This window comes from Penicillium brevicompactum, assembly GCF_028827555.1.
Source record: "Penicillium brevicompactum strain IBT 35665 chromosome Unknown utg000001l_segment0_segment0, whole genome shotgun sequence".
In the NCBI taxonomy this organism is placed as follows: domain Eukaryota; kingdom Fungi; phylum Ascomycota; class Eurotiomycetes; order Eurotiales; family Aspergillaceae; genus Penicillium; species Penicillium brevicompactum.
The window spans coordinates 3,431,096-3,455,206 of record NW_026623203.1 but is presented as its reverse complement, the minus strand read 5'-3'; the positions used below and the strand labels follow the sequence as shown (position 1 = coordinate 3,455,206).

At 50.0% G+C, this 24,111-nt stretch overlaps 11 protein-coding genes across 11 annotated transcripts; 5 read left to right on the top strand and 6 right to left on the bottom strand.

Annotated features, from left to right (window-relative positions):
• Positions 1-536: 536 nt before the first annotated feature.
• On the bottom strand, positions 537-1,759 carry N7506_001103 (translation machinery-associated protein TMA46; the record flags this gene model as incomplete). The annotated part of the gene is made up of 3 exons (XM_056950399.1): positions 537-954; positions 1,008-1,573; positions 1,697-1,759. 3 exons carry the CDS (start codon positions 1,757-1,759, stop codon positions 537-539), a joined length of 1,047 nt encoding a protein of 348 aa, XP_056816314.1.
• Positions 1,760-2,435: 676 nt separating this feature from the next.
• On the bottom strand, positions 2,436-3,624 carry N7506_001102 (uncharacterized protein; the record flags this gene model as incomplete). Its single annotated transcript, XM_056950398.1, has 2 exons — positions 2,436-3,310; positions 3,381-3,624. The coding sequence occupies 2 exons, from the start codon at positions 3,622-3,624 to the stop codon at positions 2,436-2,438; spliced, it is 1,119 nt and encodes a 372-aa protein (XP_056816313.1).
• An 856-nt stretch (positions 3,625-4,480) lies between these two features.
• On the bottom strand, positions 4,481-5,296 carry N7506_001101 (cysteine hydrolase family protein; the record flags this gene model as incomplete). Its single annotated transcript, XM_056950397.1, has 4 exons — positions 4,481-4,604; positions 4,673-4,693; positions 4,763-4,882; positions 4,944-5,296. 4 exons carry the CDS (start codon positions 5,294-5,296, stop codon positions 4,481-4,483), a joined length of 618 nt encoding a protein of 205 aa, XP_056816312.1.
• A 1,390-nt stretch (positions 5,297-6,686) lies between these two features.
• On the top strand, positions 6,687-7,955 carry N7506_001100 (uncharacterized protein; the record flags this gene model as incomplete). The annotated part of the gene is made up of 1 exon (XM_056950396.1): positions 6,687-7,955. One exon carries the CDS (start codon positions 6,687-6,689, stop codon positions 7,953-7,955), a length of 1,269 nt encoding a protein of 422 aa, XP_056816311.1.
• Positions 7,956-9,119: 1,164 nt separating this feature from the next.
• N7506_001099 (translation initiation factor 2) lies at positions 9,120-11,324 on the top strand (the record flags this gene model as incomplete). The annotated part of the gene is made up of 1 exon (XM_056950395.1): positions 9,120-11,324. The coding sequence occupies one exon, from the start codon at positions 9,120-9,122 to the stop codon at positions 11,322-11,324; it is 2,205 nt and encodes a 734-aa protein (XP_056816310.1).
• Positions 11,325-11,764: 440 nt separating this feature from the next.
• On the bottom strand, positions 11,765-12,580 carry N7506_001098 (HNH endonuclease; the record flags this gene model as incomplete). The annotated part of the gene is made up of 2 exons (XM_056950394.1): positions 11,765-12,340; positions 12,410-12,580. The coding sequence occupies 2 exons, from the start codon at positions 12,578-12,580 to the stop codon at positions 11,765-11,767; spliced, it is 747 nt and encodes a 248-aa protein (XP_056816309.1).
• A 125-nt stretch (positions 12,581-12,705) lies between these two features.
• On the top strand, positions 12,706-13,465 carry N7506_001097 (haloacid dehalogenase, type II; the record flags this gene model as incomplete). Its single annotated transcript, XM_056950393.1, has 2 exons — positions 12,706-12,868; positions 12,915-13,465. 2 exons carry the CDS (start codon positions 12,706-12,708, stop codon positions 13,463-13,465), a joined length of 714 nt encoding a protein of 237 aa, XP_056816308.1.
• A 361-nt stretch (positions 13,466-13,826) lies between these two features.
• N7506_001096 (EI24 domain-containing protein) lies at positions 13,827-14,738 on the top strand (the record flags this gene model as incomplete). Its single annotated transcript, XM_056950392.1, has 3 exons — positions 13,827-13,877; positions 13,928-14,505; positions 14,564-14,738. 3 exons carry the CDS (start codon positions 13,827-13,829, stop codon positions 14,736-14,738), a joined length of 804 nt encoding a protein of 267 aa, XP_056816307.1.
• Positions 14,739-15,240: 502 nt separating this feature from the next.
• On the top strand, positions 15,241-17,384 carry N7506_001095 (uncharacterized protein; the record flags this gene model as incomplete). The annotated part of the gene is made up of 3 exons (XM_056950391.1): positions 15,241-15,300; positions 15,353-16,993; positions 17,046-17,384. The coding sequence occupies 3 exons, from the start codon at positions 15,241-15,243 to the stop codon at positions 17,382-17,384; spliced, it is 2,040 nt and encodes a 679-aa protein (XP_056816306.1).
• Positions 17,385-17,700: 316 nt separating this feature from the next.
• Positions 17,701-20,277, bottom strand: N7506_001094 (uncharacterized protein; the record flags this gene model as incomplete). Its single annotated transcript, XM_056950390.1, has 1 exon — positions 17,701-20,277. The coding sequence occupies one exon, from the start codon at positions 20,275-20,277 to the stop codon at positions 17,701-17,703; it is 2,577 nt and encodes an 858-aa protein (XP_056816305.1).
• Positions 20,278-21,122: 845 nt separating this feature from the next.
• On the bottom strand, positions 21,123-23,462 carry N7506_001093 (neutral/alkaline ceramidase; the record flags this gene model as incomplete). The annotated part of the gene is made up of 2 exons (XM_056950389.1): positions 21,123-23,202; positions 23,257-23,462. The coding sequence occupies 2 exons, from the start codon at positions 23,460-23,462 to the stop codon at positions 21,123-21,125; spliced, it is 2,286 nt and encodes a 761-aa protein (XP_056816304.1).
• Between the last annotated feature and the right edge of the window lie 649 nt (positions 23,463-24,111).

The following is a 24,111-nucleotide window of genomic DNA, read 5'->3' as shown; positions in this document are numbered from 1 at the left end:
GCGACACGACATGAGCATGGGAACCTTGGAAGCGGAGGGAGATGGAGAATGTGGGTATAGTGAGACCGGGTATGAGCTCCTGTATGTTAGTGTAATATAAACTCGCAACCAATGTCTATAAAGGAAGAAGATGTTTGGAAGAGTAGAAATAAACGCATCGGGTTCATTGAACGAACTTTTTGCTACCAACGAAAAAAGGTGCTATCAAAAGGTATCTTGGCCGTTGATTCTTCCGTCACATGGGACACAAGACGAACGCCTTTGCGCCCCCGTGGCCAGCCAGTCTTGCCCTTCCCCTCTGCGCATGACATTTGGAGTACAAACGTATAGAGGTGGAAAGAACAAGACGACCAGCCGAGCCCTCGGTGATAGGCGAGGTTGCATACAAAGCGAGCAGGTTGAGCAGGCTGTCGTAGCGATCACTCGACATCGCGATCCGATCCCTCGGTAACGTGGAAGAAACCATCAGAGTTCCACGTTTCCGGGGATGAATCTCAAGGGCCCACGAATCTGATATCGTGAAGGTGCGCGGGTACTCAGCCCACAGCTTCGGGTATCGGGGCGGGTAGTTCCCCTCCGTTAAGCTTGATAAGACGTTCTTCTTCCTTCTGCTCGCGCAGCTTCTCGGTTTCCCTGCGCATAACTGACAAGTTCCATGTTCCGTCTTCGTCCTCGCCCTCCTCGGGCTCGCTGTCCTCCTCGGCCCAGTTACCGCTCTCGAACAATGTACGACCGGTAGCATCCTTGGCCTGCTGTGCTTGCTGCTCGGCGGCCTTCTTGTCCAGACGACCCTTCTTCCATGCGGCGAATGTCTCCGGGTTGACCGGTGTCAGGGTACCGGTCAGTTTGTGACGCTCTGAGTCGAGCCAGTCTTCCAGAGTGAGGGTGTTGAGTGGCGATTTGTCCTTGAGAGCCTTCTCGGCAGCTCTCTGTTCCTTGGTCTTCAGAATGAATCTGCTCAATATGTTAGCTTGAGTACCTTGTCGGCGAGAGCGGACGAAACGTACCCTGGTGGCAAACTGTGCTTGTACATGCACTTGGCTCCACCGTTCGGACAGGTCCAGAACCATCCATATTTCTGATTCTCGACAGCCTCAATGAAGAATTTGCAGACCTTGTCGGTGGTTGTGCGGGGGTTTCCGTGTTTGCTGAGAACGACGCTACGAAGCTTCTCTTCATCCCAGTCGTCCATGGTATCCTTTTGCTTCTTCTCTTCCTCCTCGGCCTTCTCGTCACGCGAATCGGTGTACAGATCCTTCTTGGCTGCCTTGCGCTCGACATTGGGGTCGTGGGAGAACTTGCACTTGCGGCCCTTGTCACAGTGGCCCTGCTTGAAGAAAATACATAGTACCGTCTTCGGGTCGACACCGAAAGCGACCTTCTGGACCTGGACGGGCTTGAACAGCTCCAACTGATCCTTCTTGGCCTGCTCTTGGGCCTTCTTCTCGGCCTCTCGCTGCTTCTTCTCGGCTTCCTTTTTCTTTTCGCTATCGTTCTTGTTGCTTGCTGCCTGTGCGTTCATCTGCTGAATCTGTTTTTTGGCGGCACCTCCCTTCTTATTTTTCAGACCGAACTAGAGAGCGAAGCATGTCAGCCGTGCACTTCCAACAGTACCAAATTTCTCTGATGACGACGAGAGCGATCCGAGAGGGGAAAATGCGTCGCTCCGAGATGGTCGAAGTATTGCGATACTCACAGTCTTATCCTCAACGGTGGCCTTCTTCTTCTTAGGCTCGTTGGCTTGTTTCTTGGGAGGCATGATGGCGGGTGGGACGTGACGTCGCGGGGATCAGAAAAAAGAAAGAAATGCGCCTGTCCAGTGCGCGATCGCTGATCAGAAAACGCTAATGCAATCTGAAAGAAAAGGAATCAAGACGGGGGCAAAGATGCCAGGGTCGTTGCAGAGAGAAACGTCGAAAACGAGGGGTGTGTGACGGCAATAAAATTTTAGCCAATGACGGTGCGGGTCCAGTTCGTTTCGACGACCACGACGTTATGCAATTGAAGGCAATAATTCAAGAAAACAATAAATAGGGTATTTGAGTATCAGAGTATAGCGAATATCATGAAGTGTTTCTTTCGGTTTATTTAAAAATCTTTCTGTCGTGGACATGTGCCTTCTCACCCTTTGCGTCATAACCCACATCCGTGCCCTTTTTTACCCACAATAGGGCCTCATCGAATTTTCCCCATTACGTCGTTCTATATACATATTAGAGGATATGAGGATATCCAAGTCTCTGAGTATAGACATCGCGTGTATCGATCTAGAACATAATTGACCATGACTCGTATAATCCTATAAGATTTCTTCTCATGTATTTGACGACCAATTCCTCAACTCTGAACTATAGATGAATCGCAAGCGCATATCAGGTCGAATGACACCCGTGAACATTTCGAAGGTTACATCGCTAAATACGAGCCATCGCATGCTATGATTTGAGCAACTGCGCAAGTTTTCCTTTCCAATCATCCACCAGTTCCTGCGCTGCAGCGGTCTGGGTCTTTGAATCCCGTAGTTCGGACTCCAAGGCAACATTTCTGACCCGGAGTTCTTCAAGCTCCTCTTTGGCAGAGCCCTGTTCTGCGATGTTGGCTCTCAGCTGGACTAACTCTGCATTCTCAGACCGTTGTTTATCAAGATCTCTGCGGAGTATGGCGATAGTGTTGTCACGCATCCTGATCGTCTGGTTGCTTTGAGTATTCTGGCCTTTCAGTGCTTGTATCTCCGCTTTGAGGGTTGCGACTGATTCAAGCTCGCTGTAAATGATTGCGAGGGAATGATCAACATCGCTTGGTAAGGTGGCGAATCGAGAATTTCTTTTGCGACGTGGCCGAGAGTCTGTTGATGCAGAGTCGTCGATGTCACGAGCAGCGCCGACCGATGAAGCTGCATTTGTAGTAGGTGTGCTTTGGGTATTGTTGGGGTCGTTCGAAGCACGCAGGACATCATTAGAGCCTTCTGGTGGAGTCTGCGTCGGTAATGTTTGCGTGGACTCTTCGCCTTGATGAGTAGCGGTACGAGGAACCGACAACGCTGTGGAAGATGACGCCGCTGGTTTCAAAGTCGTCGACACCGAGGCCTGCTTGATAGGGCTAGGGACCGGGGAAGCGGGTGGCGTCAGTTCTGGAGGGGAATGGTTCCATCCACGTCGAACGCAAATAGAACAATATAAAGTCTCTGGTTCATCTAAAGAGCCTGGCGGCACACATTTCGTGTGGAATGCCAAACTGCAGGTAGCACATGGATAAAGAGCGCCATCCTGTAGACAGACACGGCAGCTTGTTTCATGGTGTGACCCGGCTCCTATGCATCCAAGTTAGCTCGGCAAGCTAGAGTAACCTCGTAACTCCATGTCATTGCAGTCACTACTCACTTTTCCAATGTTTGTATCGCTCTATCTGAGAGCTCATCTCCTCCGCTTCTATTCGAGAGACAGTAGCAGCCCATGAAAGGACAGCCTGAGCTGCGCTGGTCGCAATTGTTTGTGGTTCAGCATGATGTGGCTGATTAAATTTGTGGACATCACTTTCGTCCGAGTCCACTCGTGCTCTTTTGCGTCGGCCTAATCGACTGTGGTTTGGTGGAGTCCCGGGTGCTGTGAGCTTTGTACGCGCCATGTTGTGAGGCAGTGTACACGATTCGATTTGAGACTCCCAAACTCCACTGACGCTCTCGGATTTTACAGCATGAGCTTGGATATAAGTAGAGAATATAAGAAGGCTTAACACCTTGTGATGGTTGCGTTGACGTTGATTATCCTCAGTGCTCAACGGTAAGCTTAGTCATTGAGCTTGATGACAAATCTAACGAGTAGGCAGGCGAGTTTGGGTGAAGAAGTGAAGTGAAGTGAGGGGAGCCGGGACCGGGAAACATAAGACGCCTTAAAAATTGAGGTTCCTTCCGAAGGTGCCTCTAGGCAAGGATCAAAATCCCATGGATACCATACTGACTTTGTAGTCCACTGGTTGGCTTGAACTAATAGGCTGCATAGGCATCATTAATTCTGGGTTCACGGCTTAGCCAAGACTTTCTGTTACTAATTCATCTTAAGGTCCATAATACCCATCGACTGGATAGTGAATAGTTAGAGTGACAGCTTAAAAAGACAGCTCAAAAGACAGCTTAAAAAGACAGCTCAAAAGACAGCTCAAAAGACAGCTCAAAAGATAGTTAAATTGGATGTCTAGATATCCATGATTTACACAATATCATCTTTAATAAACACAAGTTATTGTATCTAGTAAATATTGATCAACTCTGGTATTAATAGAAGTGATGGCTTTAGGAACCTCTTAGATCAAGCCAATACATCACTACTCCTATATCCATGGATATAACCAACTATAATTGTCTTTTGGCCGCGAGTGAGCGGCACTGATGCTTGTGATGATAACTGGTCAAGGCCGCGCGTGATTTTCAAATTGATTTCCATTGCAGACTACCAGATTTCAATGATGGCTGCCCAATTCTAGCCTACAATTTCTTCGCGTCCAAAGTGTCTTCCCACTCCTTCGCAGTGAGAACACGGGAAAACAACGGCCAAACCAATTCCGCTGCGTTGGTGAGTTCTTTCGACCACCCGGCTGTGGCATCCTTGCTAAATTGTAGGAAATAAGAGGTTAGATTATAAGCGAGAGAGAGCCACATGCTTGGTGACAAACTCACAGTAAGGTAACATCATAGCCACTGATGAGATAGACTGTATTAGCAACGTGAACCTTGGAAAGGTCAAGTCATTGGGTGAATTGAACTTACAGTTCATAAGCATGTCGGGCAGTTGACTCCAGGCATGTATTTGCCGTCAGCCCAGCAAAGACCAGATTGGTGATATCGCGTTGCCGGAGCTGGAAATTCAGATCGGTGTTCTCAAACGAGCTTTATCCGAGAGGTTAGAGATGATGATACCAACTCGAATATCCAACAATTTGTTACTTACTCGCTATTCCAGTGCCGGCTGACAACAACGTCACCAGTTTCCAGGTCCGGCTCCAATCCTTCATAAATCTGAGATCCAAATGTCCCTTTCTCAAAGTATTTGATATGCTGTTGCTTGACCTGGTTCGGGGTCATGTGTCGCCATCCATTGAAATTGTTGGCCGAATATTCCTGGTGTAGCCCGTAGTAGATAGGCAAACCATGCAGGCGAGCTGCTTTGACCAAATTTTTTAAGTTTTGAATGGCATTTCGCTCGTCAAGATCCTTGAGAAGCGATGTGAGCTTACCGTCTGAATGGAGGAAGTCATTCAAAGGGTCGATCAACACGACTGCTGTTGTTGACAGGTTAGGCATATTAATAAACTTGATGTAGTAGCTGAGGTAACTTGATACTGTTGAAAGGGAATATAGGAAGCTTGCGTTTCTCCTTAAATAGTGCTTTCTCGCTGAGTAGAAACGTCACTGATTACAAATTTAAGACTCTGCTCGCCCGCGCTGTCCGTGTGACGCCTGCAGATGATAAATCAATAAATCCCATAGCCGAGGCCGGGGCTTTGGATTCCAAAATTACGGTAAGTTGCATGCGGGGATCCTTGGGTCGTTGTTACGTGGCGTCCATGCCATACTGCATTGTACAACAACTCATTCTAGGATTAGCAGGGGATCTGCCTCCCACGAATTGGGTACGAATAGCTTTGAAGTGGAATTCAATTGCAATCCAGAATGATTGTTAAATGGCTTTTTCGAAAACGTGCTATACTACATACACGAAGGCGTCAGTGATGACCAGGGTCAGGTGTGCATTGGTGGGTCAATTGGCTTAAATTTGTAATCACACTGGTCTCCCGACCTAAACCTGGCATCCCGGTCTCAAAGGACTGGGTACTACATAATACGGCTAGCTTTGAGCAGATCATACCTAAAAGTAATACAATACAAAGATACCGTTCTGCATGATCAAGGGTGAGTGAGCCGGTACCGCGCGGGCTTACCAACTTCCAAGGTTTGGGGTTCTCCGGGGGGCTGGCTTAAATTTGTCATCACTTGGAGATTTCTGAACCGATGCATTTCCAACAACCAGAGGCCTAGAAACAGTATGTTGTCCTCGTTTTATTGCTATACTAAATACTTTTACAGGTCTTCATCAATCAATAGTGCTTTGAAACTTGATGGTGAGAGACCCTCATGAGTAATGAGTTCTACAAGCCTCAGTGCCGCGCTCACGCGAGGCCAAAAAGACGATGATAGTTGCTTATAAACAGGAGTAGTTATGTATTGGCTCAATCTCATATTTCGATTGGTAACGGAAGAGAGCTATCATCAAATTCGGGGCCTCTTTTTAACTGTCTTTTTAACTGTCTTTCTAGCTGTCTTTCTAGCTGTCTTTCTAGCTGTCTTTCTAGCTGTCCTTCCAAGGTCCAACAAATCGTCGAGTCATCATGATTGGCCCTGCAAAGGAAGTCTTGGCTAAGCCATGAACAGAGAATGAAGGATCGGGGATATGCGGAATCCAGTTGATCAGTCGGTACATCCTAGTTAGGTTTACATTACCGCCCTTGCCCGCCGGTACGCCGGTACGCTGCAGACATGGTTGTAACTTTGGAAGGAGTGCGCGTCGGTGGATTGTTGCGTAAATTGCTCAAATTTGTAATCAAAGTAGCCCTCCAGGTCTACACCTCTGGAGCCTTGGACTGCTGTTCCCTCCTGTGGCCTTTCCTCAAACCAAATAACATTTGATCTTAACATGGCTCAATCAAAGCGAATCCCTCAAGTCGAACCTAATCAAGCCGATGGCACAATTGCCTCACCCGCAGCACCGCCGGACGGTGGTCTCACAGCATGGCTGCAGGTACTCTGCATGCACTTTGTTTTCTTCAATTCCTGGGGAGTGAGCAACGGCTTCTCCGTATTCGAGCAACTCTACACCGAGACTCTTTCACAAGATGCCTCTACGATCTCTTGGATCGGTAGTGTGCAAGTTTCCTTGCTGTTTTTTATGGGAGTCATCGCAGGAAGGGCCACAGATGCAGGATACTTTCGAATCGTATACTCGACCGGGGTCCTACTGCAGGTGTTTGGGTTCTTTATGCTCTCTCTGTGTGACAAATATTGGCAGATATTCCTCGCTCAGGCTGTTTGCATGGGACTGGGAAATGGCCTTACGTTCAGCCCAGGTCTTTCGGTCATGTCTTCTTATTTCGCAAGGCATCGCGCTGTCGCTGTGGGAATAGCTGCAGCTGGAGCGGCGACTGGCGGAATGGTTTACCCTGTCATTATCAACCAAATGATTTATGAGCAACATGTTGGGTTCGGGTGGACAGTGCGTGCAGCTGGACTTGTGATGCTGGTGACCCAGGTCCCAGGTCTTTTCTTGTTCAAGCCTCGATTTAAAGCCCACTCGACAGGGCCACTTGTTGATTGGACTGCTTTTAAGGAGAAGTCATTTGTTTTCTTCGCCTTGAGTATGTTCTTCAATTTCTGGGGTCTGTACTTTGCCTTCTTCTATCTTGGGAACTTTGCCCGAGACCAAATCCAGGTCCAAAGCACGCAAGACTATGTCCTCATACTCAATGGCGTCGGTGTCGTTGGTCGGATCATTCCAAGCCTTGTGGGAGACCAAATCACGGGCAAGCTTAACATCCTCATTCCTTTCAGCTTTGCAGTGGCTATCGTCATCTACGCCTGGATCGCGGTAAAAGACGAGGGAGGATTGTACGCATTCACCGTGGTGTACGGCCTGGTAGGTGGGGCAGCGCAGTCTCTGTTTCCAGCTGCCGCAACAACCATGACCCCAGATGTTAGAAAAACAGGTACACGGCTTGGAATGATCTTGAGCTTTGTGGGGTTCGCCACCCTGACTGGTCCCGCAATCGACGGTGCGTTGGTGCAAAATATGAATGGAAGCTACACAGGAGCGCAGGCCTTTGCAGGGAGCTGTATAATATTGGGTGCAATTGCAGGTGCAGCTTCTCGGGTTGCCAAAACTGGATGGCATTGGAGGGTCAAGGTATAGATCTCAAACCTCACCGCGTGATCTGTGTAGATCAACCATGTATATACGTGAGTGTTATGATGATTCTATTCTTTGGGTCTCTGGCACCACTTCTAGATAACCCTTTTAGAAAAGAATACAAGAAGATAGCTGAAAGGATGGTAACAAGGACAGCGGAAGATTGAAGTGGTAAAGCGGAAGTAATGAGTGGACAGCAAACGCCAAGACTCTCTGCTGATCTCAGCATATACCATGACATAAGCAGATAGCGCATCGGACTGCTGGGAAAAACCAAGGTGTTGACATACGCAAATGAGGAGCAACCAGTGAATTATGCTTCGTCGGCCAGTGTGTAGGGTGAGTGGCAAGAATTACCGAAGTGCTGAAGTTTTTCTAATACCTCGGTCAGGTTTCGCGACGGACCGAGTGGTCTAGTTCAGCCTGTCTAGTACCCTCTCCAACAACTCTCACAATACGACGGACCTTACGATTATCTGCGATACGTCTGAACTCTTCCGATTCGCCAACAGGAAACAGCAATGGAGCGCCGACCAAACCCAAGTTTGGCAGTCGATGGGCCCCCAAAGTAACAGGCTCAACCCCGACCGGTCTAAGCGCCGCGGAACAAGCAATGCGCGATAAAATCGTCGCCAACAGTCGGCCTCCACCTCCACCCCCTCGAAGCAGCAAAGGGGAAAACCGAGCCAGAATGACCAGAACACAAGATCGCCTCGCGGGCGCTTCGGATATCAACGAGATAGGCCAAGCCGATACTCTTTCCAAGGGCAGAATTCCTCTGAGGAAAAGAATCCTTTCGATTCCCATGGACCTGCCCAACAGCGCCCTAATTGGCAGAAGCTCGGTTCCCAACACACACGTCAGAACTTTGAGAAATTCAGCCACATTGAGCCACGCCGCGTTTACGAAAAGCATCCATCGCGCCGAGAAGAAAATCCATTTTTGACGCCGGGTCCTCCTTCAAAAATCCAGCCAGAGCAAAAAAAACCCGTGAGCTACCAGATCAACGCCGCTGGAGATTGGAATTGTCCTACATGCGCGGCGGAGGTTCTTTCATACAAAGAACAGTGTCCACACTGCAAAACGGAGCGGCCAGAGGAAGTTCGCCCCGAGGAACCTACAAATGACAGCAAGCTTCGGAATTTGGGCAGGTCGGTCTTGTCTGAGATGGACCAAGATTGGGAAGCTGATACAGATCGCGATCAACACCACACCAAGGAAACTGAATCTGCCTCTGGGGATGCAAGGAAGGAACCAAAGAAAGATCCGTCATCCTGGGACTTGTCTGTATTGGACAACTTGGAAAGTTTTGAGATGGCGGACCCGGAGCCCGTGGAGCCCGTGAAGCAAACGAAAAACCGGGTGGACCGCAAGGGACGGGAGTCAAACTTTGAAGATGATGGATTTGATGAGGCCGCGCGAGAACGCTCCCGCCAACACCGCAAGGCGCAACAGAAAGAAAAGGCCGCGCGAAAGGCAGCGAAGAAGGCCGAACCCGCTCCCCTCTACCTACCCGAATTTATCAGTGTCGGCAACTTGGCCGATGTGATTGGCGTCAAGCCAGCACAATTCGTGGCCCGCATGGAAGAGATGGGCTTTGAGGAGATCACCTACAAAGACATCCTCGATGCAGAGACCGCCGGGCTGGTGGCAGCTGAGTACAATTTCGAAGCTATCTTTGATATCGGCGAAAACGACCTCAAGGCTGCCCCCGAACCAGAGGATCCGTCTAGTCTACCGTCTCGACCCCCTGTGGTGACTATCATGGGTCATGTTGATCACGGTAAAACCACCATTCTGGATTGGTTGCGCAAGTCTTCAGTGGCGGCAACTGAGCACGGTGGTATCACTCAGCATATCGGTGCATTCTCTGTGAATATGCCTGCTGGCAAGGCTATCACTTTCCTGGACACACCCGGTCACTCCGCATTCCTGGAAATGCGCCGACGAGGTGCCGACGTCACTGACATCGTGGTTTTGGTTGTTGCCGCAGACGACAGTGTCAAGCCGCAAACTATCGAAGCTATCAAGCACGCCAACTCAGCCAAGGTCCCTGTTATTGTCGCCATCAGTAAGATCGACAAAGAAGGCAAAAACCCTGACAAAGTGAAGGCCGATTTGTCCGCCCAAGGTGTTCATGTTGAAGACTACGGCGGCGACGTGCAAGCCATCGGAGTCAGCGGTAAGACTGGAGAAGGAATGGTAGAGCTGGAAGAAGCCATCATGGCGCTCTCTGAAATGCTCGACCACCGCGCAGACACTGCCTGTAATGTTGAGGGCTGGGTCATTGAAGCTTCCACAAAGAGCTACGGTCGCGTGGCATCCGCTCTTATTCGACGTGGAACCCTCCGACCAGGTGATATCATTGTCGCCGGTACTGCATGGGCTCGTGTTCGCACGCTCCGTAACGAAGCCGGCGTAACCATCCACGAAGCTACACCCGGCATGCCCGTCGAGATTGATGGTTGGAGAGAACAGCCAGGTGCTGGCACCGAGATCCTCCAGGCACCAGACGAACAGAAAGCCAAGGAAGTCGTGGAGTACCGCTTAGAGAGGACGGATACTGAGAAGATGGGTATCGATATGGTTGCCATCAATGAAGCCCGACGTGAAATTACCGAAACCCGCCGACGCGAGAAGGAAGATGAAGATGAAACTCGTCGGCGCTTGGAGTCGGAGTCCACTGGGCCCAAGCCTGTCAATTTCATTCTGAAGGCTGACGTGGACGGCTCTGCTGAGGCCGTGATGAACTCAGTCAGCGCGATCGGAAATAATGAGGTGTTTGCCAATATCATTCGCTCAGGCGTCGGCCCCGTCAGTGAATTCGACATTGAACACGCTGCCACCGCCGGTGGCCGTATCATCTCATTCAATCAACCCATCGATCCTAACATGATGCGGATGGCCGAGGCTGAGCGGGTCGAAATCATGGACCACAACATCATCTACAAACTAACTGACGAGGTGAAGAGCATTCTGAGCGACCTCCTGCCTCCATCAGTTACCATTCGCGTGACTGGAGAGGCTGAAATCCGCGAAGTCTTTTCGATTACTATCAAGGGACGCGAGAAGATGCTCATTGCTGGATCTCGTGTACGCAACGGCATGATCAACAAAGCCCGTAAGGTCAAGGTGCTCCGCGGTGAGGAGGTGGTCTACGATGGTAAGCACAGAACGCACATCCAAACACCGGTTGAAACGTATCTAACTACAATGACAGGCGCTATTACCTCTCTGAAAAACGTCAAGAAGGACGTCACCGAAATGCGTAAAGATACCGAGTGTGGTATCGGATTCGAGGGCTGGACCGACTTTGCTGTTGGCGACCGCATCCAGTGCTACGACGAGATCTTCGAGAAACGATATCTATAAGATGTCCGAGGTCGGTTCGGTGTTTTCGCCATTTCCGCGGTCATTTCCAAAATGATCGCTTGTATTATTTGCCCGGGGAACCTCACCCTCAACCCCTAACTTTCTTCCAAACTTGTATCATATTTTATCTGTCTCTCGACATGATCGACTTGCATCTGGGGCATGGGCGTTGTTGCATCTCTATCATCTGGAATAGGAGACATACATTCTGTGTAATGGAGGAACGAATGCTGCAAATGCAGCGCATGTACATTCTCAAATATCATGACCAACTGTCACCAATTTTTATCTTTCTACAAATAACCATCAAATAGCTGAGTTGGGCGAAACTGAAGAAACTATGCTATATACAAAGGGCAAGGACTAGAGCCAGCCCAAGGGTACCTTGTCAAACCGCATTTGATACAAAATGACGCCCCACAAGGTCCCCCCATCTAGATCTATTTCGCCTTCCACCTCACTCTCCCAACCCACTTCGCCCAATCCATAACATCATCTCTCTCACAGATCTTCTCAACCGTATACCACTGCCTCGCAAGCTCCTCATTGCTCGCCATGCGATGCACGAAACTATGACACGCCCGACAAAGCCAAGCAACGCTATTCAGCGTCCACTCATCATGCCAACCCCTCTTTAGAACCTTCGCATGAACGCCCCTCGGAATCAAATGGTGATAAGAAAGCGGTATCCAGTCCCGCTCGCAGATCTCACAGGCATCTGCGCGTGTGCTCGCCCACACGGGCGGTCCGGTTGTTACACTGCTCGTGTATTCCGTGAGCACGGGGGATAGGAAGTCCAAAAGGTCTGCTGCGTCGGGAATTATGCCGTAGACTGTCAGTGAGTCAGAGACGCTGACGGGGATGGGGGAGCAGATTGTTTCAAGGGTTTGGCGGGGGAGGGGTGTGTCGTTGTCTTGTGCGACGTAGATGGAGAGAGATGGGTCGTGTTGTAGGGCTGCGTAGGTGAGGGTTTGGAGAGCTTCGGGGAAAGTGGTGAATGCTTCTGAGGCAAGGAACTGGTCTTGTTAGCTTTGTGTGGGTTAGTTTGGGGGTGGCTGGAGGTTGTCTGGGTGGGAAAGATGTACATCGACAAATTCGGCGAGCTCTTCCGGGTCTACTCGCTCTGGAGCTGGAATTGGAGCTTGAGCGGTGGGCTCATTTCGTTTGCCTTTTTTGCGTTTGACTTTGGGTGTTTCTGATCGTGCCACGATGGCATTGGACAGACATTCCCGGAATATATCGTAATTCTCGGTCATTGAGTGGTGGGAGTGTCGAATTGGGGGGAAATTCGCAGGTTTGCCCCACGGAACCCTGACATCATCCTTCAACTTCCCGTAATCCTCTCCGGTATACTTCCCCAAGGTTCTTAACTTCAGACACAATGGCCGAGAATATAGTCGCTTTCGATCTCTATGGGACTTTGTTGTCTACTGACTCAATTGTCAAACAGCTCGAGAAACATTTCGAGAATGCCAAGGCGAAATCAATCTCCGCGCTGTGGAGGCGGTACCAACTGGAGTACACATGGAGGTTGAATAGTATGGGTGAGTAGAGCTGCCCTTGACCATGCGCACTTCTCATGATGCGCAGGTCGCTATGAAGATTTTTCGACTGTCACACGCAACTCGCTATTACATGCCTTAGCGGACAACGAGACGAGCTTAGACGAGCATGGCATTGACGAGTTGATGCACGCCTATGACAACCTCTCTACATTCGCCGACGTGAAACCAACGTTGACACGAATAGCCTCTGATACAAGCTTGCAAGCTGTGATATTTTCCAATGGTTCTAAAGCCATGGTGTCGAACTCGGTTCTACGGTCCGAAGATCTGTCACCACACGCGAGTGTGTTCCAAGACGTGGTCACTGTCGACGAAGTCCGACAGTACAAACCGGCTCGAGCATGCTATGAGCATCTATCAATCAAGACGGGCAAAGGCCCATCCAAAATGAAGAACATCTGGTTAGTGAGCGGCAATCCCTTCGATATTGTTGGTGCACGCAGTGTGGGCATGCAGGCTATATGGATTGATCGCATGGGCGGCGGATGGAAAGACGGTGCGATTCCAGATCTACGACCAACGGCTATTGTAAACAGCCTGGAGCATGTTGTGAAGGAGATTGAGCGTCGAGTGTAATTTCGAGATTTTCATTGTATGTTTTGATTGAGAAATGGGAATGTACAGCTGAATATATTTCCAAACGCTCCACGCTTGAGTAGAAGAGTTTGGGGTAAGCCAGCAGAGTTCGTCTTTCCTCCCATTTCCCCTCCAGAACTTCCATTGAAAGAAAAGTTCAGAGTGAATAGGGAGGAGTTCAGTTTATGTGAAGAAGAAAAGGAAAAGGGCGCTCGGCGAAAATTTCTCGAACAAAATAGCAATGGGCACGTGACATTGGGTCCACTTGGTTTAGGTCACGTGTGTCTTATCGATAAGCATTTCCAATCCGTCCGCATGCATTTCTCCAGGTGACAGGATTCTTTGGTGAACTCATACCAACATGTCTGGAGTCTGGGATCCTAGTCGGGCTGCATGGCTGTACCCGCTTTGGGTGAGTAGCTCTACATCCCTATGTTGAGCTTGAAACTGACTGTGAGCCAGGGCATCTTCTATTTCGCATCAAACCGGTTCCTGTGGCCCCTCTTCAAGGCCCGCCTTCTGCCTATCGTCCTTCTATCGACGTTCATATACTTCATTCTGTTCTTCTTCACATACCTGCCTCAGGTTGCCTTCCTTGCTGTCTTCCAGGGCTCCTCAGCATGGGTGAGCGGTGCATTCCTGGTACTCGGAGAAGGAGCTGCCATCGTGGCCGCTCTCTTTGAGGCCTTCTTCGTGGATGAGACCCTGGTCGACATCTTTGATGCTGTACTGGTCAATGAGGGACAAGAAGAGCTTGTCACCACATCCCGAGTGATTTACCCCGAACCTGGTGACCCGGCCAAGCGCCTCGGCACGCCGACTACCAGTGCCATCTATTCCCCTTTTTCGCTCCGACAGATCGCCGAGTTTATCATTCTACTCCCGCTTATTTTTATTCCGGTTGCTGGTACTCCTATGTTCCTTGTGCTGACTGGATATCGTGCTGGTCCGTTCCACCACTGGCGTTATTTCCACCTGCTGGACATGTCCAAGCAACAAAGGAAGGAAAGTATCAGTCGACGCCAGCTGCAGTATACCACGTAAGTCATATTTCCCTGCTCATCCGGCTCAGTGTGGAGTCTAACTTTTTGGCTTTAGATTTGGAACGGTCGCCCTCATCCTCCAACTGATCCCACCTTTTTCAATGTTGTTCTTGATGACCACGGCTGCTGGGTCGGCACTCTGGGTGACCGATCTTGAACGCAAGCGACGAGCTGCCACCCAACAGTCAAACCGACTGGGAGAGCAATACCGTGATGACATCATGCCCTAATTTTTAAATGATAGTTATCATTAAATAGTAGTATTGGCGCTTTAGAGGCGCCCCTAATGTTTCACTTCTAGACCCTTTGGTCTGTGCTGAGTCGATCGCAACTCATCATATTGTATACGTCGTCATACATTGCTCAATAATGAGTTCTGTATTATGATTAGCCCGTTTCATGTGAATGATTTCCGCCGATCTTTGCGACAGAATCCAAGAGCCAAAGAAAAGGGAAAGTGTTCACAGCCATGAACCTCGGGTTTCCCAGATCTCCCACCTGGGCAGTCCCGCCCGCTTAGTAAATCCGGCGAATCCACCTTGCATTTCCGGTCTCCCTCTGTAAACAGCACAAGCCTGGCGCTTTTGGAGGGGAGCTTTGAGAGCCTTGAGAGTGTTCAAATCAATTCGCACTGACTTTCGGCTCTCGGCATTTCTTCGGTCCTGGCCTTGGCATTGGACCCTGAATCCCCGTCGCGATCAAATATGAGCTGACCGAGGCACGCGCATTCAAATGGACCAGAGAACAAGGCTTCGCAAGGCCTGTGATGCCTGCAGTATTCGAAAAGTGAAGGTACGGTCCCTTTCGTATGATCCTGACACTAAAAACTGATCCACCATGCAAGTGTGATACTGGTGGGCCGCCTTGTCGGTCATGCGCTAGCCTGGAGATTCCATGCACCTATGAAAGACCAAGTAGACGCCGCGGGCCTCCCAACCGCCATGCAGAGGCTTTCAAGAAACAAAAGCGTGAGCCAGAAGAGACATCGCTGAGTCCAGCAGATTGTCCCCCGGCGGCCACACCTCAGCCCGTGACTGTGACGCCGGTGACACCGGTAGTGCCATTGGTCAACCAGACCGCGTCGCCTCTATCGGCGGAGTCGATATGTTCCCTGCGCACAGTGCAATTACTTTTGGACGACTTCTTTACTTATATTCACCCTTTGGTTCCAATTCCTCATGAGCCTTCTTTCCGAGCGGCCTTTGAGCGCCGGGAGGATATCACCAGCCACACATTCTTGGCTCTTTTGGCCTCGATGATCGGGCTGCTGGTGGCTTCTTTCCCTCGGAGGCCCAAACTCCGACTGAATACAGAAGCAGAGCGCACTGCATTTCCCAACTCAATTGCATTGGTGAAGCGGTGTCTCGATGTTGCTATCCAGGCCCGCGGCACTGGATACCTCGATCGCGATGCCACGGTTTATGACGCAGCGATCAGTTACTTTGTCGCAGTATGTACTGGCTACATCAACAACATGAGTCGATGCCGGGTCTATCTGTCAGAATGTCGAGCGATGCTCCAAGTCTATGACCTATGTAGATCACCAGTCCCATCTTCGACAATGGGTGCGACCAGTCCGACCTCGCCCACCACAGCAACACTCCAGAGTTACCCAGCACCAAACTTCATGGAAACCCAGACCGTTGACCTCATTACACAAGAACTCGGCCGACGGCTTTTCTATGTTACCTTGGTTGGATACCAAACTTTGCATCAGATGGGCAACTCTGATCTCAAAGTTCATGTTCCACCAGAGACCCCAACACACCGTTACCCGCCACTACCATTAGAGATTGATGACGAGTTTCTGTTTTCGACACATGTCGAGCTACAGCCATCCGACCGTGTCTCACAATTAGTCGGATTCAACGCAAACGTTCGCGTGTATAGCTCATATACCGCGCTTCTATCTTGGGAAATCGCTTTTGGCAGTGGCCAGATATTTGACTGGGAGCACCAGCGTAACTGTCTTCTAGGGTGCCTCAAAACCGCAAAATCCACCCTGGTCAATGTTCCCATTGAACTCTCTCTCCATCACCCCAAAAACACCTCTCCTGCGGGTCTCGGGGAAGATGGCTCGATTTTCGGCTACTCTGATGACCACATCCACCAAGAAAGGCGTGCTATCCAGTACGAGATCCAGAAAGCCAATATATACGCTAGCCAGCTGTGTACTCGATCCTATCTTGTTGAAAAATACTGGAGCCTTTTCGAGACTTTCTCGAAGTACGGCAAATCGTCCGCATTCTCCGCGCTCGGCAGCATCACACCTCAAATCAAACAGGAAGGCAGATTGGATCCAACCCCGACCCTCACTCCAACAGCGAGCAGTCCATCCAATCAATCTTCACAGGCCCAGATCCATGCCGAACAAGATTCTATTGGCTGCATCATGGCCGAAGAGCGCAAGCTCGTAATCAAAGATCTCTTCATACTTCTACGAACAGTCAACGAAGTAAACATGGAGCCAAACGGCGCAAGCATCGTACGTCCCCTCCCCTAACACATAATACAAGCACAAAACTGACAGCACCCAGACTGGAAAAATCCGCCAAGTAGCATCGACGCTCCTCAGCCTCTCTCGTCCCAAACACACTCAAGCTCCTGCATCATCATCCACGCCAGGTCTGCATATTCTCACATCTACAGAAGCGGAATCTTATCTACACGCATTCATCGAGACACTTGTGAGACTGGAGTGTCATTCTTCTACGGCTGATTCTAGTGCCGAAAGCGTGAGTCCACAGCCGAATGGTCGCTCCATGAGTTATCTCAGTGATTATGAGCGTGACCAGGAGGAAATGAGTCAGTGGGCGAGTTTGAAGGAGTATCAGCAGAAGTTTGCAGAGGCTGGTGGTCTTTTGTACCAGTTGTAGCGCTTGTATTTATAGATTGCCTAGGCATTGGAGGGGGGAAATCTGACTTCGAATACGAATAGAGGCATGACGATAATCAACTTTGCAAATTCTCGGTACAAACGGGTATATCTGGTGTCATCTTATCCAATCTTGGATTTTAGAATGACCGACTAGGAAGGGGACTTTGGAATGGAGAAATTGAGAGATGAAAAGAAGAGGCATGAGGGGACATCACACTATGCGTAATTAATCAAATTAAAAGAAAACCGTCTTGGGCATGGAAAACGAAAAAGAAGAAAAACATAAATCTAAACAAACCACCCAATTTTCATCCCTAATCCCTAGTCACAGTAGCAGTGACAGTCTCCGTAACCCGGTCTGTCACCGTTTTGGTCTCAGTCTCAGTCTGAGTCGTGGTCTCGGTAATCGTGATAAACCCAGCCGGCGTGACTGGAATCACGGAGATCAAGCCTTGGCCGGCCGCAGAAGTCGTCGCTACGACCGTGGGCTCTGCCGTAGATTTAACGGCCTGTGTCGTCTGCGGTGGCGCAGGATCCTCAGTCGGGAGAGCCTGTACAGCATCTGTGGGTACTGCGTTCACGGTTGAAGGCGCTGGGGACGTTGAAGACACTTTCGGATAGACAGTCACCCGTACTATTGTCGTCGCCGTGACGTGCACTGTCTCTACTGGAGCCAGCGCGGGATCTTCGCTCGAAGCTGCTTCTGTTGGTTCTGGGTTTATCGGTGCCGACGAAGTAGTCAGGTAGACAGTTTCGGGTATGACGGTTCTTGATGTAACGTGCACTGTTTCGTCGGGTATCGTGTTTTCACTTTGAGCAGTCTCGATTGGACTTGACTCGCTATTTACCGTCGATGAAGTCAAATAGACCGTCTCTGAGACAACGGTTTGTGAAGTGACGTGCACTGTTTCGTCGGGTAACGTATCTTCACTCTGAGCGGTCTCGACTGGGTTTGATTCGCTGATTGCTGGCGAAGAAGTCAAGTAGACAGTCTCGGGAACGACGGTCTTCGAAGTGACGTGTACCGTCTCGACAGGTGCGGGTGTTGCGGTGTCACTTGAAGATGCTTCGACTGGGTCAACGCTGCTGGGCACCGATGAGGAGGTCTGGTATACAGTCTCTGGGACAACCCTTGTTGAGGTGACGTGCACTGTCTCCGCAGGTACCACATCTGAGCTTTGGGCGGCCTCGCTTATGACGATCTCACTAGGTGCCACTGGCGAAGGGGTTGTCGGATAAACTGTTACACGAACGATGCTCGTTGCTGTGGAGTGCAGTGTGATGCTCACCATGGACGTGCTGATCTGTTCTGGCGTGGCAGATGATGACACCACCGCCACTGGCGCCGAAGAAGACTGCACAGTCACACTACTGATGCTTGAGTTCGCAGTGCTTGTTGTGGACGGGGTTGGCGAAGGCCTCGTCACATAGACAATCACGGGGTCCGTCACAATCTCAAAGGGCTCTGACTCGGTTGCAGAAGTCGATATTGCTGCAGACTGTGCCTGGGGAGAGAATGTTGATTGGTCAATGCCAGAGAGTTGCGCTCCCGTCGATGTGGGAATTAGAGGTTTACTGCTACCCAATCCACCCAGGGGCACCACAGCCCCAACTGACGCATCAGTACTGCCAGATGCTGCGGACGACGGTGAGGTTGACTGTGGGGTAACAGAGGTGGATGACGTAGATCCCAGTGATGATGATGTTACTGTCTGGGATGCAAGTCGTGAATATGGCGTTGAGCTTGTTGGGGTCGGTGTTTGGGACGCCACGCCACTGGATTGTCCTGAATTTGCATAAGCACTTGATGACCCAAGAACACCAGTTGAGCTTGAGTTGTAAATGGGATCCTTGAACACGGGTAGCGAACTTGTGGATGCAGGAAGCTGCTGGGAAGATAGATTGCTCAGGCCGCTTGAGCTTTCAGTTGGGCGTTTTGAAGTGATGTTGACACTACCAGAAGTCTCCGAGGACGTGGAAATGGAGCTAGGGGTATCACTCGGGTATGTCAAATACACTGGCCATCCAGACTTGGTAGGAGATACCTTGGACACAGAGGTGGACGTGACTGATAGAGAAGAGGATGGAGATTCCGTTACGTTTCCTGGGGTTGAAGGAGTGTCAGACGGCAATAATGTCGATGCCGATGAAACATCTTGAGCTGAAGACTCAGATGATATTGTTGATTGCGAAGAGTACGCCGTTTCCCTGGCGGTCGATGAAGATGTGGCAAATGGCGAAGATGAGGAGATTCCAGAACTAGTTCCAATTGATGAGGAGCTGGATATAATTGGCCGAGAAGATGTTGTCTCGGTTGGGACGGAAGAGGAGAGAGACTGTGAAGACGGTGCTGTCACAGAACTAGTTCCAATGAAAGATGACGTCGGCGAGTTTGACAGGGAAGAAGATGCGGTTTCCACAGGTGATCCAATTGGTGTAAACGCCAAGATGTCAGAGGTCGTCTCTGTACCAGCTTCAGAAGGAGGTGTCGTTGATACAATTGGTTGAGAGGATGGTGTCTCAGTTTGGAGTGTTTGGAGTGTAGCAGATGATTCCAGGGCACTAGTCTGAATTGAAGACAATGTGTCTAGAGTGACCGTGGACGAAGGCTCTGTCTCGGATTGAGAAGCAGAAGACTGAGAGGAGCTAGGCGAGCTTGAAGAAGTCGTTGGTTCAGCCGATGTGCTTGGTTCAGCCGATGTGCTTGGTTCAGCCGATGTGCTTGGTTCCTCCGAAGTAGTGGGCTCTGCAGTAGTGGTGGGTTCTCGAGTAGTAATAGGCTCCTGGGTGGTTGATGGAGAATCTTCACCAGAGTCCTCGAAGGTGAATGGTAGCTGAGTAGGTTTTGCCATAGGAATAACCGTTATGGCATCTCGACGCCCAATCTCCATGGCGGAGATAGCTGACGAGAACAACTCATCTGATGAAGGCGAGGACCAGCGAGAGATGGGTCCAGCCGAAACAGTCCACGAATAAAACAATAAAAAAAATAGCTGCGCGCGAAACATCTCAGAAGTGCAAACGAGTGAAGAAAGCGATCGTCGGGATAGTTCGAGAGCGAGTCTGATAGACAGGTGTCAGGGATATCAGACAGAGATATAAAAGAATGATTGAGTCAAAGAGAAAGAATGGCGCCAGAAGAGCATGGCCAGGGACAATATTATAGATTAATGGAGATGAATAGAGACGTTTTGATGGCTTGATGGCTTGCAAATGAATGAATGTCCGGATCACCAGGGGACCACGGTACTGAATAGAAACAAAAGAATGCGACAAGTGAAGCAATCTGAGATGCAACAGGAAGGAAGATTGGTCTCATTGAGAGCGCCATTGAGGGTGGTGGCTGGTATATCTGAGGATCTGGACAGGACTAGGGCTCTTTGCTGCCCATTGTTTGCCCCCCAGGGCCGACTGTCATTGGTCCACTTTTACTCCCAGGCAAACCGCCATTGCAAGGGGCTTTGTGGGACGGAGGTTTCATCAGAAATAGATCGACAAAGAGCTGCAGGTGTGTCCCAGTAGGCGCCCGGGGAGCGAAGGACTGCGGTGACTGCGTGGTGATTGGTCCGCTGTAGCCGCAGCACCACCTCGAATTTTACTGAAGAATCAACGACACCCCATCTCACTTGCTTTGCATTTCCCCAAATGAGAAGAAATAAATTGAGGTTCACTATTTCAGAGCTCCTCCACGTTCATGACCTAAGCTACTCCGTCTTTCTTCTCACTGGTTTCGAAACTATGAAGCCTTGACTGTGAACGTCCCGCCAATTCCCTCGAAGGACGAAATCTGACCAAGGATATTCTTTGAGTCTCCATAATACCGCATCCGATAGGTTCCAGCCTGCAGGGGTGTTGGGTTGTCGACACTATAGTACTCATCTTCAATCTGCCATCGAATGGTCACCTCACTATGTCCGAGGAAAGTATTTGTTCGTTTCCACAATAATTCCAAATTCCAATCCCGGTCGTTGCGTACAACTTCCCAATCAGAGTTGCCTTTTCTCTCCACTGCAGCGTAAGTTGATTCCAGGTGCAGGTTGTTGCGGGGATTAGCGCCCACGAACGTTGTATTGACAATATCACCGGGGCCATAAGACCCACTCCCCGGTTGCAAAAGCACGTCCCCGAAGGACTTGCCAATGGGTGCTCCATCGTACACAACCCCTGGAACGAAGCTCAATGAGCGATTCGTGTTGATTGGTGGGCTAGGGCCAGGCTGTATGGTCGGCAGCTGGGCAACATCTGATGCACTCCCTAAATACGGGAGGTATGTGAGTGTCAAGTTGATGTAAGCTGCTAGTGTGTTCGGTCCGAATAGCGTAGAAGCGCCCTCGTACCGCTGGATGAAATACTCCTCCTCCGTCGTCACATAGTGCGCGTAGCTGTTTGAAGGGGCTCCTAGTACCACTTGAGGATCGGATATGGAGAGCTGGCTTTTTGCATTCGCTGCAATGGCCTCTTTCCAGCGTCGCCCGGACATGGTTGTAGCCTCGCTTGTAGAAATAATGATGAATAATTGGCCCACGCGTAGGACTTGAACATCCACTATGTCTGCAGCCCATGCATATGGCTCGGTCAGAGTGCCCACGTCCAAAAGTACGTCCTTGGCACCTTGACACTCCTGCTGCTTTGGTGTTGGCTGATGAACAAAGGCACGTGCGACTTGCCACAATGGATTGCCTTCGGATGGACTGGAAGAGTTCTGAGTAAAATCAAAAGCCCCCGGTCCGTCTGTGGTGCCGGCTGCGAAAGAATATCCCAGGGCCGCTGGACATGTCTCCAAGATAGTTAAGTTGAACGGCGAAGGGAATTTATAGCCATTCATATCCTGATACACATGAAAAGACTTGACCGCTGAGCCATCGTTGAGTTTGATGGGGCTGGTATCCATGTGCTCATAGAGTTCTTTGGCTTTCGAGTACTGTCGACGTCCAATCTCGAAGCAACTCTTTGCGCCGTTGTCTTTTTCACGAAAGAAAGGCCCGCGGCCGTGACATGCCTCGTTTGTGCCACCGCAGGTACTATCTGAATAGCGACACTCCTTTCCGGGGCCGTCTTCGCACCAAGCTCCCAAGATATTGGGACTCGTGTCTCCGACATTAGCTTGGGAGAACCCTATGACTGCGTCATCGGTAAATCTTTCGTCGCCGGATATACTTCGCTCGAAGAGATAAGCCGCGACTCCCTTGTTGTCGCCAGTGACCAGGGTGTTATTGTTGTACATCGACGTCCCGTGAACTGGGAACCAGGTCAAGACTGCAGCCGTCTTGTTATCGGACTGCCGATCAAATCGAAGAAGAGACAGTGTTTTATCCACATTGGCGGAGTATCGTGCTTTCTCTTCCTTCGGGTTATTATCATATGCATAAGGACTGCGATTTACATTCGCATCCTCCACGTCAATAGTCCCAAAAGAAAGTCGACCCGGTGCGAGATTCTCATGGGCGCGTATAATAGACAGGATTGCGCCATCAACGATAGCTTGATAACTTTGCTTGTCAAATCCTCTCGTCGGGATCTGAGGGAGCAGATAGTTCATCCATGCTCCCGGTCCAGAATGAGAATGTGTTCCTGTCAGTGCAACATTGTGTTCATCGTAGCGTGCATAGGCACCGCCGAGCGCAACCAGACCCTGCAGAACACCGTGTCGCACAGCCGTATCACCCGCAAGTGTATCGAGGACCAAGTACACGAAGGTGTCATCAGGCTTGTTTGGATCTGCAAAGATAAATGCGCGAGAATATATTCGCTGTTTCAGGCCTGTGCCTAGCTGATCGAGAGTAGCGTAGCCATTGAAATCGACCTCGACGACCGGTCTAGTTGACGTATTAGCAGTGAGATGAAAGTTCGTAATGGCAGCATGGACTTACCCTGTTACATCTGCCTTGCCCGCTCCGACCAGAAAAATGTCATCAGCTGAGCCCTCATTTGCTCTGCTTTTCCACTGGTTAAAGCTTTTGCTGAAGCTTGCGGTGGGACTCTGGTCGTCATAAGTGAGTACCGCAAGTAGTTGTAAAACCACCAACGCTGCGAGGATAAACACAGCAAAGACACCTCCCAGTCGAAGGTCAGCCATGACTCAGAAAGTCTTTATATACCTGACAGATAGCTTTGTATTGCAAGGGAAGAAGAGAAAAAGGCACCGGTATAGCTTTGGAAAAAGAATGCCAAGGGAGTCAGTCCCTTGACGGGAGACACGAGCTTATACGGCGTACTAGTCAAATGCACCGAGATCATAGATGAACACCCCGGAAGATCATTATCCAAACTTGGACATGAAGGACTGGATTATACAAGGATCTTTCAAAAGAATCAAGATGTAACCTTGGAACATCCATGGATCTAAGCGATGTGATGGGCAGCAGGATCATCGTTTGCATTCCGCAGCCCAAACAGGAATAGACTTTGGCTGAGCTCCCCCGCACGGGAGAAGAGATGCACCCGACTTGAAAGATTTCCAATTGGGTTAGAAACTAGCTGCTTAGTTAGATGAGACTACACATCTGGTCCCCATGTATGGCTGTATGGGGATATCTGCGTAGGAAGATCGCAACTAGGCAGTCGCTCCGCATCCGATACGGCAACTCCTTATATCCACATGGCCCTTCGTCGAAGCCCTGCTGTTCTGTATAACATAGATGGTGTGGTCCCTGATGAGCACTGAGAAATTTCAGGCCAAGGATATTGTTCTAAGACATTTCTGGCGGATTTTGTCCAAGTTGACG